This window comes from Cicer arietinum, chromosome 2 (genome assembly GCF_000331145.2).
Source record: "Cicer arietinum cultivar CDC Frontier isolate Library 1 chromosome 2, Cicar.CDCFrontier_v2.0, whole genome shotgun sequence".
NCBI classification, from domain to species: Eukaryota; Viridiplantae; Streptophyta; class Magnoliopsida; order Fabales; family Fabaceae; genus Cicer; species Cicer arietinum.
Genome location: NC_021161.2, coordinates 6,160,075 through 6,176,967, shown reverse-complemented (window position 1 = coordinate 6,176,967; position 16,893 = coordinate 6,160,075). Strand labels below are relative to the sequence as shown.

The 16,893-nt window shown below is 26.6% G+C and overlaps 2 protein-coding genes across 2 annotated transcripts; both read left to right on the top strand.

The window, feature by feature from the left end:
• Positions 1-1,813: 1,813 nt before the first annotated feature.
• On the top strand, positions 1,814-3,551 carry LOC101509787 (uncharacterized). The gene is made up of 2 exons (XM_004489649.4): positions 1,814-2,712; positions 3,306-3,551. The coding sequence occupies exons 1-2, from the start codon at positions 2,551-2,553 to the stop codon at positions 3,408-3,410; spliced, it is 267 nt and encodes an 88-aa protein (XP_004489706.1). The 5' UTR covers positions 1,814-2,550; the 3' UTR covers positions 3,411-3,551.
• Positions 3,552-15,209: 11,658 nt separating this feature from the next.
• Positions 15,210-15,588, top strand: LOC101509138 (uncharacterized). Its single transcript, XM_004489647.4, has one exon. It carries the CDS (start codon positions 15,314-15,316, stop codon positions 15,491-15,493), a length of 180 nt encoding a protein of 59 aa, XP_004489704.1. The 5' UTR covers positions 15,210-15,313; the 3' UTR covers positions 15,494-15,588.
• The last annotated feature ends 1,305 nt before the right edge of the window (positions 15,589-16,893 follow it).

Genomic DNA, 16,893 nt, shown 5'->3' with positions numbered 1-16,893 from the left:
TTGCAATAATTTTCTTTAAAGTTAATAAAGTGCATAGACATCACAAGATAAAAAATATCATCTATGTCGACACTCAAACTCTTAACAATTATTTGCTGCTCTGCTCAAAATATATTATTAAAAAGACTAGGAAAAAAGAATTTGGATAACCAAAATCTAACGGTACAATTAATTAAAATAGTAATACTGATTCCTCAATTTTCGTATTTTTATTTAAACCAAATATTGTGAAAAATAATATATAAAATGACAAATTATCCTTCTAATAAAATTATACTATAGTACACGATTTTTTAAAATTAACTATTGATATTGATATTGATATTATTTTAATTTATATTTTATAAAAAAATTAGGAATTAAGATATAGTTTATCCAATGTCTATTAAGATACTATACATGATATTCTTTTAAATTAACTATTAATAATTACCAAATCTATTAACATATCTATTTTCTTAAAACAAATATTATCATATCTATTAACTTATTAAATGTTGGATTAAGATATAGTATATTCAATGTCTCTTATCCTATTTACAAATAATGGATTGAGATAAAAGATATTCCAAATTTATATATATCGAATGACTCCAAAATATATTGTTTTTTTTTTAAATGGAAATTAATATAATTAAGATTCCATTATTTTTGTCCATTTCAGGCTTAAAGTTACACTGAATTTGGACAAATAAATTTAACATGGTCTATTTTGTCAACCACGACTTCTTATTACTGAATATTTTATTGGGATGTGGCAATTCGAAAACGTGAACTCCTAAATACGATTAAATAATGATTACTAGAAGTGTTTTATAAAAATTTATGTTTTAATTTTCCTCGTTTTCGTAGCTGACGCAATGATGTTCAAAACTTCAACATCGATATGTTGCTGTTTTATGAATTTATGTTTTTTTTTTTTTTTTTTTTTTTCATTTTCATAGATACAAAGACTTAATTAATATAAGTTCCATAAAAATAAAGGATAATAAATATATATTTTTTAAAATTAAATCAATCAAACAAACATTAAATTATCGTATTAATTATAAAAATAAACAAGATGGTAAACTTAAATTTTTATGGAACTCGAATCACTCATCTAATCTTTAAATTTTTAAAATATTAATTTATGATGAATAACTCACTAAGTTTAGATCACGAATGACTCATCTAATCTTTAAATTGTGTCTTTATGAAAAACGTTGGTTTTGCGATTCATTAATATATGGGCCAAGTGCCATGTTTTAGGATCCACGCAATCCTAATCCAATAACACCTTGTACAGTTGTTCATGTTCTCAGCCCATTTCAAATACACGTCACTTCAACACATACAAATCCAACAAGGAATAATATTTTACTTATAAAAATAAAAGAAAAGTTAATGCACTTTTTATTCACTTATTTTACTCAAAATAAATCTTTAATCTCTTATTTTTTTAAACTGTTTTATTGTTTTTTTATTAATTAATTATTAATTTTTTTTGGTATTTTACTCTTTTTATTAATGACATAACATTTTTACTAATAACATGACACTTAGTGGATATTTGTGAGTTACTTTTTAAAATATTTGAACTAAAAAATGATGAAGTTGTTTGTTTTAGTTTTGTTGTTTTGGTTCTGTTTAAACCCAAAATTAATATATTTTTAATTTATAAAATATTATAACAACATAAAAATTATTTGAAAATTTTATCTATAAACTCTGAAAAACCATACAAAATTCTTCTCCAATACAATTTTTGAATTTCTAGAAGTAAAGGAATTTGTATTCTAAATAAAAACCAACATCTCAAAATCCCATCCTCCCAAAACTCTTCATTTCTTTCATCTTTTCTTGTTTTTTTCAAAACCTAACCTAGATGCACACAATCTCACGATTTCGACTGTAGTCAATTTTTTTATTTAAATATAAAATAAAATTTATCTCTAAATCCAAACCATAACTAAGGACATCATAGTCCACATAATACAAATCCATTAATGAGTTATACATATTTTGTCAAATTTGGAGGAGAGCGTGCATCTAGAAGAATGTCTCAATTATATGTTTGGAGTTGAGCGTGCATCCACCATTTTTAATTTAATTTTAAAAATGTTTTTAATTTAATTTTAAAAATGTTTTTAATTATAGTCACCACCTTTATCGTGAAAAAACATAATGCTGACCCAACATATAAAGGATGTAGTTAGTTGGTGAAACAAACATTTTGACATTGTAAACAGAAATTTTCAAAATCACATCATAAAATCAAAGCAAATAATCACCAAAAAGTCACAAACGCGGTTGTTGAAAATTTTGTTATTTTTTCCAAACAAGGGAACAACTCAACGTGCGTTTACTCTTTCTAGTTTTTGGTTTTTTTTCTCACAATAAAACCAAAACAAAAAAAAATGAAAAAATGACAAAATAAAAAACCAATCCAACCCAACATTCTTGTACACTTTTTAATTCGTGGGTTGTTGTTCTTTTTTCTTGTTTCATCTTCAAATTGATAAAAATCATACCTTGAAATTCATTTTTATTTTTGTGTTCTTGAGAAAGATGTGTCCTTTAAGGTTTATATTAGTGTTTTTCTCAGCTGTTCTTGCTGGTTACTTTGCATGGAGAACAGTTAATTCATCACCAAAGATTGAATTGGTTTCTGATGATTCAGTTGAGGATGAAAAATCCTCTTTCAAGAAGGAAAATTTTGATTTCAAAAAGGTACCCTTCAAAATCTTGTTTCTACAATGGCCCATGTTTTTTTAATGCAACGTTTACATTTGTTCTTTTTTTTTTTACAAAGGTGTAAATTTGTTCTTCTTTCTTCATATGTAAGAATCCAAAACTATATGACCCATATCCAGGTTTTTTTCCTTTGCAAAAAAAAAAATCCAGGATTTTTTATTTTTTGATTAATTTTATTTTTGTTTTTAACTAAAAATTGATTTGAGTTTTTAGATGATTTTTTAGTGTTCAATTTTGGGATTTTATTTTTCTCTATGTACTTTTGGTTTTTAACTCGCCAGAATGATTATTGCATTTTTAGATGATGTTATGTTAAATTTTGGGGTTTTCTTTTTTCTTTCTTTTTGTGTATGGATGTGTTTTTGCATTTTTTTTTAATTCAATTTACAAGAATATGTTGATTGGGTTTATAGATGATATTTTTTATGTTAAAATATGGGATTTTCTTTGTCTTTTTGTTTATAACTCCCATTGGTTTTTAGTTGAGTTTTTGTTTTAAATTTTGGGATTGTCTTTTTATTTTGTGTTTTTCTTTTGAGCTCATCAAAATGTTGATTGGACTTGTTCAGATGATTCAAAATGGATTTTGGGTTTTCGTTGACATGGCTAGTGGAAGGTATCTATGGAGAAATTTGAGGCAAACAAACAAAGATGAAGAATTAAAGAGCTCTTAGAATTAGGGAAACTATGATTGTGTTTTGGAATCATGTAAACTCTTGTATTCCCACTTTTATATTCTTCCTTGTTTGTGGGTTCAAGAATGTTTGGTAATAGATAAATGGAGTGAAAGAAATCGTTTGGTATAATTCTAATCATTCTGCATTTTGTTCATGTTTGTGTTTCCAAAACCTTGTGTCTCATTATTATTTTTAGATAATTTTTACTATCTCTTAAATTGAACGCCAACAGCACAGAATCTTTATTTAGATGGTGTAAAAATGTGTAGGTAGATTAATATTTGCAACTTTTCTAACTTATCAATTAAGAAACAAAAGGATGATAAACACCCTAAAAAACAAGAGAATCCGAGTGAGGAGGAATTTTTTTTCGATCACACTTGATCTGTGAATAATTGGGTATGTTTAGCTAAAGCATGACCTTTATAACACTTATACACATAGCTATTCAATGGATCGACACGATCCTATTTGTTTTGATATAAAGGGTCTGATCACATGAAAAAGTCAGTTCATTTTAATTTGCTTTGTTATTGGGTTATAGTCTATCAAGTTTGGCTCGCTGCTATTCAGACCAACAACCCAATCTGTTTTTCTTTCAATATTTTTTAATTTTAGTTAATAAAAATTAAAACAAGATTATAACACAAAAACAACCTCGATTATTGACCACAATAGATACAATAAAATAAAATTATACTACGTAACACTACGTAGAGTTAAATCACCTTTGTTTTTCGGAGTAGGAGAACGGAGTCGTAAAAATCTTGGTCGGCAATAGCGAACGATTTAAACCGTCGAAGGTGCATGTTACTTGGCTTTTAGTGGAATATGTTTTCTTGATTTTTTTAGCAAACTAATTTCTTTTCTTAATTATTGACCTGGTACTTTTGTTTTTTAGAAGTAGATGAAAAATAAAATAAAAAATAATTTAAAGTCAATTCAAATGTATTAAGAAAAATGTCATTATTTCAATCAATTCAAATGTGTTTGTAATCTTTTTTTTTTTTTTTTTTTTTTTTAAATTAGATGAAAAATAAAATAAAAAATAATTTAAAGTCAATTCAAATGTATTAAGAAAAATGTCATTATTTCAATCAATTCAAATGTGTTTGTAATCTTTTTTTTTTTTTTTTTTTTATTATAAATTACCATTTTTTAGTTGTAACGTGCTTGCACGTAGTCAATTGGGTCAAACTGACTACTTTTTAATGTAGACTAAACAAATATAAAAAAAAAAAATCTTTATTTTTAAACTTCATTTTTTTAAGGTATGACATCTACTAATATGTTAACCAAATAATTCGATCCATTTTGATAGATCTACCTATACACATGAGAAAAAAGAAGGAAAATTTACCTTGTACCTCTCAAATTATATTTCTACCATAACATAAAATTAAAACTTGTCATTTCCTACCATCGTATCATTTCATTTTTTTGATACACAAGTGAGTATCTGAATTTATACTCCCAAATTTTTTTCTTTAAGTTTTTCGATATAGTTGTATTTACCGGAAAACTTATTTTCAAGATTTCCCGTACCAAAAAATTTATTTTAAAATTTTCTAGAACTACCAAAAAATGTTTTTCAACATTTTCAAAACACAATTCAATACCGGAAAACTTGAAACCACAAATTTTCCACAAATTTTTATAATATTTTTTTAACATTATTAACCTTTTATATTGAAAAACTTTTTTAAAAGTTTTCGGTACACACCTTGTCACCCTTCTGTACCGAAAATAATTTTTAAAGTTTTTCGATACAAACCTTCTATATACATGTTTAACTTTTTATACCGAAAAACATTTTTAAAGATTTTCAATACATATCTTCTTAACCTTCTGCGCCGAAAATCTTTTTTAAAATTTTCCTATACAAACGTTATGAACTTTTTTAAAATTTTCCAATTAACCTTATATATTGGAAATCTTATAAAAAGAATTTCGGTAATTTCTAAAATCAGCTGTTTAATAATCAATATTGAACATGTTTTTTTGTATCAACTGTTTTCATATGGTTGATAAACATATTTATAAGTTTAAAGCAATTATGTTTCCTGAAACACCGAAAACACTAACATCTAATATGTTTCAAAATGGACTTATTAAACATGTTTATTTAAGCATAGACCTTGAAGAAATTAACATGTTTATTCAAGCATTTTAATTTTATTGGAATTAGCAATAATAATTTTCTTTCTGAAGATGAATCTAAAGAAATTAATTTAGAAGAAGTCCAAATCACTGAAATGATGATTATCAGATATTATAGTTTTTAATGCTAACAAGGAGAGACTCTTTCAATAAAATGTCTTAGAGAGACTCTTGATTTAGCTTAGAGGATAGTGAAAGTAAATAAATAGTTGACTTCAAGAAAACTCAAAAACTCGTCAATTTTAAATGAGAATAGCCGTAAGAAGACACTGAATAAAAATGTCGTGGAAATATTAAAAAAAAACATATTTTTTTATAACAACTCATTCTCTTTGACTATAGTACACTAAAGAGCTTATAGCTTTTCCTTTTCCACCGTCAATAATTTAATGAATTCTTATGAGTAGTTCAATTGGTAGTATGAATGAATGAACAATGATAATTCTTTAAACATTGAGTTTGATTCCATCAAAAGACAAAAATTCATTAAATTTTTAATAGTGAAAAAGAAAAAACAAAAAATTCATAAATGTAGTGTGATTCAAAGAAATTAGGTTGTTACACAAACTGCGCCCAATTATAAAGAAAACATGAACTATAAATATACGCAAAAGAACAAAAATTAATTAATGTAGAGACAAATATGAAATCATCATTGATGGATAGAAAAAAGTCTTTGCCTTATGGATGGTCAAAATTAAGTCTTGTATAATATATAAGTTTTGAATCCTAATCTTCCCCTTTTCATGAACTAATCCAATTAACATCATCATTATTAAAAATAAAAAAATAAAAACAGAAAAGGAGAGAATATATTATGTAATCAAATAAAAGGGCATGAATAAATTCATGAAACCAAACAAATCACAATAATATTACATGTAAGAAAAAGTAAAGTGAGGAATGAATATGTTACATAAGAATATGAATAATAACTTTGAAGGAAAAAACAACAATATAAGAATGTTGATAATAAATTCAGAAAAGAAATCCAAAAAAAAGAGCAAAAAGAGAAGCAATAGCAGATGGAACAAAAAGAGTAGTAGCATCCGAAGTGGGACTTGGAGCTGGTGCATCTGCACCTGAAACACTTGATGATGTCATTAACATGGCCACAACAACCATTACAATCATTTGCTTTCTCTTCATTGCTTCCATTTCTTAAATTTTCTTGAAAAAAATTCTTTTTTTTTTCTTTTTTTTTTTTAGGAAAGAAATTGGGAAGAGAAGGTAGCTAGAAAGAGGGAATTGTAGTGGATGAATATTAAGTGTAGCTCTATGTGTCTTTATATAGTTGTTGCAATAGAGAAGGAAAATTAAACAAAATATTTTATCAAAATAATAATTATAACAAACTTTTTAATTAATGGGCAGGCTGTCTCAACTTTTTATTTTCGAGGATATCAAGGATGCCAATTGGCTTTTGGATGGGATTGAGAAAATACATCATTTTTTTAGTTTTAGTTTTTATTTTTTATTTTTAATCTCAAATTACATTTCTATGGTAATTTTGATAAGTTGAAGAATTTTATTAAAATTATTTTTAAATTCGATTATTAAACAATGTGAATTTTTTGGGTACTAAATCATCCCTATTCAACAAAATTAAGAGACTATATATATATATATATATATATATATATATATATTTTACGCCCTACTTGGTGTTCCCATTGTTGCAACACCATAATCTTAGAATATTGTTTGTTCAATAACAATCAATTGATCTTATATTGTTTGATCATTGCAATTGCAATATCAATTTATGCGATACTTTTTTGTTGTTGTTAACTTTCACTTTAAAATATTATCAACAAAAGCATATTATGTATATGCACTCAATCATTATTAATCACATGGCAACCATGAGAGAGTAGGTTAATGATGAGTTAGTTGACATAAAAAATATTCAATATTGAATATCAAACTATTTAAAAAAAATAGAGTATCAAACTTTTTAGACAAATTTCCAATCAAAGTGCATATCAAAGAAAATGATTTTAATCTTACCAATATATTATTTTTTGTTTTAAATACTTGTAATTTTAATTTAATATTACAATATTTTGATATTGAAATTGATTCCTTGAATCTGTAAAAAATTTGATTGTAGTTCTTTACAATAATATATGTAAATAGAGATTAATTAAAATGAATACTACACATGTATATTCAAGGATTAATTCAAATATGGACACATTTTTCAAAAGATTAAAACAAAACAATAAATAAAAAATATTATATTCGTAAGAAAAAATAAAATTTATAATAATTACATATGAACATTATAAAAAACTTGACTTGTCCCGACAATAAAAAACTATAAGTAAAGGTTTAAAAACCGCATACGGCATTTGTAAACGCTACGTATAGTTACAACCATTTGTCTATTAGACAAAACTAAGAATTTTACCTCTAATTTTGGTACCGTAAATATAAAAACTTGCAAAAACTTATAAATTTTGTACATGTAATTTTTCTCTGTCTTTAAATAGTTTAGTGACATTCGAATTTCGTATATGTTTTGGCAGCAAAAAATTTGCTGGGCAAATTTTTTTGTTAGACAAATTTGTTATTTAGTATTTTATTATGCAAAATTAATTAAATTTCAATGTAAATACACACTAAAATTTATATATATATATATATATATATATATTTTGTTGAGAAAAAGACATTTATACTTATAAAATATTTAGTGAACATTTCGCCAACAAAAAAATATTCTGCAAATGTGCAATCATCACGAACCACATGGCAAACAAGATAGAATAAATTAATGAGACTAATTTATTGACATATAATTTATCGAATATCTAAATAGTATTATTTTTGTACGGTGAACAAAGTTCAGAATTTCAGATACATACAATTGGAAGAATCAATGAATCCAGGTAACAAAAGTCTCAAAACCAGCTCAATAGTAATCATCATCCTCCATATTTTCTTAAATTATCGGCGGATTGGAAATATCTAAATAAAAAATAGCATTATTGCCTAGGACATAATTGTATGTATATTTTGCAATGACTCTACAAATAGAAGATTGGTGGATTTTTCACGTCTCAATTTTAAAAGGACATTATATAATATTAAAATATATAAAAAGTATCATACATATTATATTTAAATAAAAAGTTTACAATAACTCACTATATAAATAGAAGGTTCGAGTTGTATAACATACTGTATATGAGAAGATTTTTGATTTTATATATAGTACTAATGTTATATCGCTTTTGGATAATAACTTATAAATATATTGTAACTATCTTAAAATTTGTAAATATTTGATTATCCTTCTAATTTTGATGGTAAAATTTTGTTTTAAGAATTAAAAGTTATTAAATAAATTTTAACAAATGAATTAAAATATAATTATATAATATTGAAATATTTGAAGATATTTGTTTGTTTTTCTAATGTTTGCATATAATAATATTAATTATTCATTCAACATTTGTATTTCATGAAAAATGTTTTTATATAAAAATTGAAATTATTAAAACCTTATTTAAAATCTATTAACTGTCATGATAAATTAAATAGTTTTATTTTTATTTTTATCGATTTTTTTGACAAAAATTGTAAATGATATTTTGAAAATATTAATTATAAATGAATTATTAAAAAAAAATTATAAAACAAAATACAAAAATGTTATTTTAAATAATTACAAAGGTATCATTTTTTAATTCCTCTAGGGCACCTAAGTTACAAGGACCGATCCGGTGTGTATCTTATGCGTTTGCTATGATTTTTTCTTTTGTAAAACAAGTAACTTTTAAAAAAAATAATTACTTTTGAAAGTTTGCTGTAGCATTTTTTTCTTTTGTTATAGCATATTTTTAAAAATAAAACTTAAAAATAAATTAAAAATTGCTTTAAATTATAAATTGTTTTTAGCAACTTCTCAAAAAATTATTTTTTATAATCGAATTTTTTCTATTTTACTATGATCAACAAACATAAATTAAATTTTCTTTTAAATCTATAAAAGATAATCTTTAAATTATAAAATATCAACTTTACCCCCTTAAATCTGTAATAACAAACTGGTCTTAATAGTGCAGAAAAGTTAAGTATGCAATGAGTTTCAAAGTCAAATTTGAAGTGAGTTTTTTTAAATTAAAAAAAAAATAAACGACAAAATTAAAGGTTTTTAGGCTTGATTAGTTTTTACAATACTAAACAATACAAAAAAAAATATTTTTCTTTGAGTAGGCATGTATTCTTGTCCCTTTTTTTTTAATAAATATATTTTAGTCCCTAATTAAGGTGAGAAAAACGTGACTTCAAATTTAATCTTGAAAAACATTCAACAAATAGATTTTTATGATTAACAATCCAAACTTATTAGTTCTCATAAAAAAATTTAAAATACTCGAAATTTTTTGTTTGACTAAAAGATAATAAAGATAATGTGTCTTAATTTTGTAATTGCCAGAGACTATTTCTAGGAACTAAATTAAATTTCATATTTTTTTTCTCAAAGTTTAAAATAAATCATTATTCTTATTCTTCGTATTTGTATATTTTTCATATTGTAATTATGAAAAACTAAACTAAATTCTACATATCTTTTATTAAGAGTAAAAGGTAAATTTAATTTTTTGCCCTATTTATATAATTTGCATTATATTTTCTTTCATATTTTTTATTTCGTTTTGATAAGATTTAACCTTCTAAAAGACAAATGAACATCGACCATAAGTAATATAAATTGAAACTCAATTATTTTACTCTAAAGAAATATAAAAAGAAAAGTACTTTTTTTATATAAAAGAGAAAATTGAAACAAGATAAGTGGGCCTGCAGATTGTTGTGACAACTGTACAGAGAATCGAAAAGCCCAAGACATACACTCTGTCCAACCACCAACCGCGAAGATGTGGTTTACCGAAACAACACTCATAAGTTTTTTTTTTTTTTAATCTTTTATTATGATTTTTTAATTTAATTAAAAAATAAACGATATGTTATATTTTAAATAATATGACGTATAATATAATGATATAAAATGATTAACGTCTATAAAATCAAAATAAAAATTATAAGAAATTAACTTTCAACTTCTATTTTTTTTCTTTTTTTTTGTAATTTAATTAATAAATAATTAATGCATCTATATGATTCTACATCATGAAATTGTTTGTCAAATTATTATTTTTTAGTTCAAAATCTAAGGGAATGACTAAAATTGTCGACTTTTAAAATAGTATAATCAATTATGTGAATTTAGTGAAAATAAAGGGACCAAATGTGCAATTAAACATATATATATATATATATATTAATACACACAATATATTATACAGTAATTTTTGAATAATTTAATAACATAATATATTATACATATGTTGTTTTGTGACCTTTAACAACATCGACCCGTTTTGTGTGCGATTGAGAAGGGGAACTCGAAACTGACAAGAGGATCAATCTGGTTCCAGGAGTCGCCACGCTACCCATATCATTCATTTATTTTTCCAGCATGGTCTTCAATCTATTGTTTGACTCATCCATCCATGAAATCGCAACAATTTTGTCAGGTTCATTCGCTATATGTCTATGCGCTATTCTATCATGTGTGATTTGTTTATGTGCAAACTCCTCTATTAGTGTTCATGGAGTTTAGTTTAATCAACAACAAGAACTGAGACAAACATGCCTACAAAACCACCCAATTTTTTTTTTATAAGAGCGACATTTCATATGTGAAAAAAGGATGCCAACAATGGAGTAAAACAACCCGTTTTCATGTCATTTCGAGACAAAGTAGTGGGAAAGCAACAAACTATTGCAGGGAAAGGTTGATCTTATGGGGAAAAAAACTTGCGTAAATTGAACGTATCAAAGACAATCGATTGCTCCTAGTGCTCCACGTCCAACATATTGTGATTGAGAAACCCAATCTTTTGTATAAAAAGTGTTTGCTTGTGAAACTTCTCAGAAAAATGCTTGGTTACAATATGATGAAAACAAAGGTAAAATCAGTTTGGAAATTAAACGACAATGTTGAACTTATGGAAGGTATAAATTATTTCTTCATGGTTAGATTTAATGAGGATAAAAACAAAATTAAGGTAACAAATGGTGGTCCATGGACATTTTCGAACATTACTTAGTTTTCTGTCAATGGTCTACTACCTTTAACCCTACCACGACAACAATTGATAATACAACAACTTAGATACATGTCTCAAATTTGAATCCAGTTTACTACAATGAGAACCTTTAATAAGTTGCTCGATTATGCGTCGAAATAGATCTTACTCAACCTATTATGAGAAAAGTTGTTATCCATGGAGAATTGTATCATGTCCAATACAAGGGTTTACATGTTGTTTTCACTCAATGTGATATCTATGGCCATACTTTAAAGGATTGCACCCTTCATCAACAAACTGTAACCACTACACAATAAGTTATGCAATTGAAAAAAAGATAGCTCCAACAAATAAGGGAAAACAATTAATGGTGATAATGGTCAATGCAAAACATCTAGAGTTGACATGGAGGAGATTACACAATAGAATGAATAGTTCGAAAATTGATGTTAAATCGAAATCCTTGCATGGAGAACGGGTAAAAATGGAAAGGAAGAAAAGAAACAATAAACTCGCTCTGCATGTGTCAAAAGGGGATAACAAGGGAGTAAATTTTCAAAAACTTAAAAATAAAATCAATAAGCTAAATGCAACTAACTCTATTCCTTTGAGTGGTAATGGGAATGGGAGCATGAGACAAGACAATGTGCATCGCAATTTAAGTCTCAATGTTATGAGAAATAACCAAAAAAGGTCCATATGTGATATTGGGTCAAGTAAACCTAGCCCAAGCATTACAAAATCTCAACTTGCAACTAAGTTGGTTGGTGTGTACCAATGTGTTATGCAACCAAATAACCCGATTTCCCTGAATTGTCCTATGCAAATAACCTGATTTGATTTTTTAACTATATTTATGTATCCTTTTTATTCATTTATATTTTAATGTCTACATAAAAAAATGGCGGTATGGGCTTTAAACATCAACAAAAAATGAACGAGACCTTTCTTATGAAGATGTTTTGGGATTTGACTACTAGTGCACATGACCTTTGGTGTAAGGTGCTTCACAGTAAATATGGAAAGGAACAATGATCTGTGTGATTGTATTTGTTCTCAACTCTACGACTCTCCTCTTTTGCGAGCTTTTGTAGGGGTTTGAGACAAATTCTAAAGAAATGTCATGCAAAAAATTGGGGATGGTAACCGTGCCAACTTTTGACTTGATAGATGGAGGCATAACAACACTCATCTTATCAATGTTGCTATTGCATCTTTGGTTGATTCTACTTTCACTGTTAAAGATATGGTTAATAATGAAGGTAACTGGAATTTTAATTTTCTTTTTGATAACATGTTGAATAACATTACTAACAGGAATATAACTCTCCCAATCCCCAATGAAGATGATGGACCTTTAGATTGGAGAGACATTAATACAAACCATTATATTGTGCAAAGTGACTACAATTTGATCTATATGGATTGTAACCATACCAACTTTTGGCTGGACAAATGGGGGCACAACAACACCCATCTTATCAATGTTGCTAGTGCTTCTTTGGTTAATTTTATTTTCATTATTAAAGATATGGTTGATAATGAAGGTAACTGGAATTCTAGTTTTCTTTTTGATAATATTTGAATAACATTACTAATAGGAATATAGATTTCTCAACCCCTAATGAAGAGGATGGACCTTTAGATTGGGGATGCTTTAGTACCAACCATTATATTGTGAAAAGGGCCTATAATATGATCTATATGGATTGTAACCGTAACAGCTTTTGGCTGGACAGATGGGGGCACAACAACACTCGTCTTATCAATGCTACTAGTGTTTCTTTGGTTGATTTTATTTTCACTCTTAAAGATATGGTTGATAATGAGGGTAACTAGGATTTTAATTTTCTTTTTGATAATATGTTGAATAACATTACTAACAGGAATATAGCTCTTCCAACCCCCAATGAATAGGATGGACCTTTAGATTAGGGAGGCATTAGTACCAACCATTATATTGTGCAAAGTGACTACAATATGGTCTATAGGGATTGTATCTTTAATCATCTCAACATCAATGGTGGCAATCAACTTTCATGTTAACTTGTTGGCATATATGGAATTGGTGAAATGAAGCAGTTTTTGAAGAAGGGTTTCAACGTCCTACCAAACCTACTTATGTCATCCAAAATTTTGTTAGGACTACCATTGAAAGTACTAACACTCATGTATATAGCTCTCATCATAATCGCGACACTATCTACATTGGATGGAAGATGTCACAACATGGTTGGATGAAGTTTAACTGCGATGCGGTGTGCAAGGAGCATGGTATATGGATCAAGGGGTTTAGGCTACAGATTGGAGTGTGTGATGCTCTACGTGTTGAGATGTGGGGTATGTACATATGACTTGTCATGGCGTTGAGATATGGTTTATCTCACTTGATCGTAGAAAGCAATTCAAGAGTGCTTATTGACATGGTCACAAGTGCAATTTTAAGAGGAACACCTCTCATTTGATTTGACGCATTCAATAGTTTCAGTGATAATGATTAACATATTCAATTTACTCAGATGTGACATGAACAACAAAACATAGACTGACTAGCTAACTTTAGCTTTACTTTGATTATAGGATCCTTGTTATTCTAGAGTCTCCTCTTAGTGAACTTAAGTAACTCCTTTTAGGGTTTGCATGCATAAAAATGTGTTTTGTTTTTTAGTTTCTTTTTTTTGTTTTGTTTGGACTTCGGCCCTCTTTTGTACCAAAAAGAAAAAAGCTTAATGGTGACGTTGGTTTAAAACTATTTTGCACCGACATCAAATAAAAACTCATACCACACAACATCAATTTATAACTGCAATATAATTATAATTACCCAATAACCATTCAATGCTTTTTTTTTTCTTCTTCTTCTTTCTATTGGACATTAGTGATAAGTTAATTTACACATATGGTATATCTTTCCTATTTTTCAACAAGAAATCAAACTTCTCAAAATTTGACGTTTTTAGTGTACTTATCTAGATAAGCTAATATCTAAAAATTCGAAGCTTGACTTACATACTAAAAAGAAAATCAAAATAGACCAAAAAAAATAAAATTTAATTTTTATAATATATTACTCTTGAATAAAATATAAAAAAAAATAATTAAAAAATTGATGTATCTGATTTTATTTTTTAATTAAATATATTAATTTTTTAACTAATATTTTTAACTTGTATTTCAGTTCAGAAGGAATAATATAATAATACTAAATAAAATTAAGCACATGAGAAAAACAAAATTTATACCAAGAACTTTGAGATGCAGAGAACTAGAGAGATAGTATGTGAACCAAGAGATAAAAGACAACTTTAATATTTTCTAAAACACAAAAACTACCAAAACTTGTTTCCTCTCCCATCCAAAATCCAATTGGCAACCTTGATATCCTCGAAAATAAAAAGTTTGGACAGCCTGCCCATTAATTAAAAATTAAATAATACCAACACATTTGTTTTGTTATAATTATTATTTTGATAAAATGTTTTGTTTTATTTCCTTCTCTATTGCAACAACTATATAAAAGACACATAGAGCCACACTTAATATTCATCCACTACAATTCCCTCTCTCTACCTACCTTCTCTTCTCAATTTCTTTCCTAAAAAAAAAAAGAATTTTTTGAAGAAAATTTAAGAAATGGAAGCAATGAAGAGAAAGCAAATGATTGTAATGGTTGTTGTGGCCATGTTGATGACATCATCAAGTGTTTCAGGTGCAGATGCACCAGCTCCAAGTCCCACTTCGGATGCTACTACTCTTTTTGTTCCATCTGCTATTGCTTCTCTTTTTGCTCTTTTTTTTGGATTTCTTTTCTGAATTTATTATCAACATTCTTATGTAATATTATTGTGATTTGTATGGTTCCATGAATTCATTGATGCCCTTTTCTTTTGGTTACATAATTTCTTCTCCTCTTCTGCTTTTTTTTATTTTTTTTATTTTTTTTTATCGTGATGATGTTAAGTGGCTTAATTCACGAAAGAGGGAGTATTGAACAGGCTTCAAAACTTGTGCATTATTGCAAAGGCTTGTTTGATTCCCTTCTTAAAATATGTTTTAAGTTTTATAAAAAAATTTACAATGGATAATTTTTTTTTATTTTACAAAATGAGTACTAATTTAGAGAAGTTCTACGGCACATGTGTATTTATATATTGATACATTTAATCTTTAAATTAATAGTTAAATAAGTTTCTTTAAAAAAAAAGATTTTTTATCATTTAAAAAATTATAATAATAATATTCTATATTTACCAAAATGCCAACAAAATAAAATTTAATTTTTCTAAATTTATATTACATGTAACAATGAATATTAAATGTTTTTTATGATACAATGTAAACAATTAATATAATGCTCAAACACAATTATATGATGTACTTTTTATATGAAATAATTTTTATTAAATACAACAATCTACAAATAACTCTTCAATTCATAAAAATAATGGTTAATTTATTAGTTTACAAAAAAAATATACTAAAATCCTTTAATTTTAGCCATGATCGGCACCATTAGACTTATTGTACAAATAAATTTCCTTCTATTGCAAGTAAATAAAAAGTAAATGAATAAAAACTAGGAAGCTGAATTAGATCTATCTCTCCCTTTTCTTTTGAGCAAATAGAAATTTATTTCGTTATTTTGAGCAAATAAAAACTTTTTTCTTTTTTTGAGCAAATAGAAATTGACAATTCTAGACAGAAATGCTCCTTAATAGATGAAAGAGGAAGACAAAGAAAACTCGTCGTCGGTGCTAAGTTAGAAAAATGTTGCGCCGGACCAACTCGTCGCCGACGATAAAGGCTGAAAGTTGCGTTTGATTCACATTTTCACTAAAGGATGAAGGTTAAAGATTGAAGGATGAAAACGTTGAAGGGGTAAGACGCACATGTTTAATTTGTGTATGGGTTTGTAGAAGAACGAATGATGAAGGATGAAAAATGGGTTTGGATTCGCGAGTGATTAATTTTTGATTGGGTTTGCAAAAGAACGAAGGATGAAGGATGAAAAATAGATTTGGATTCGCGGGCGATAAATTCGTGACTAGGTTTGATGAAGAACTAAGGATGAATGATGAGAAATGGGTTTGAATTCGCAGATGATTAATTCGTGACTGGATTTATAGGAGAACTAAGGATAAAGGATGAAAAATGGGTTGGCATTCACGCGTGATTTCTAATTTTTTGGTTATATATATATATATATATATATA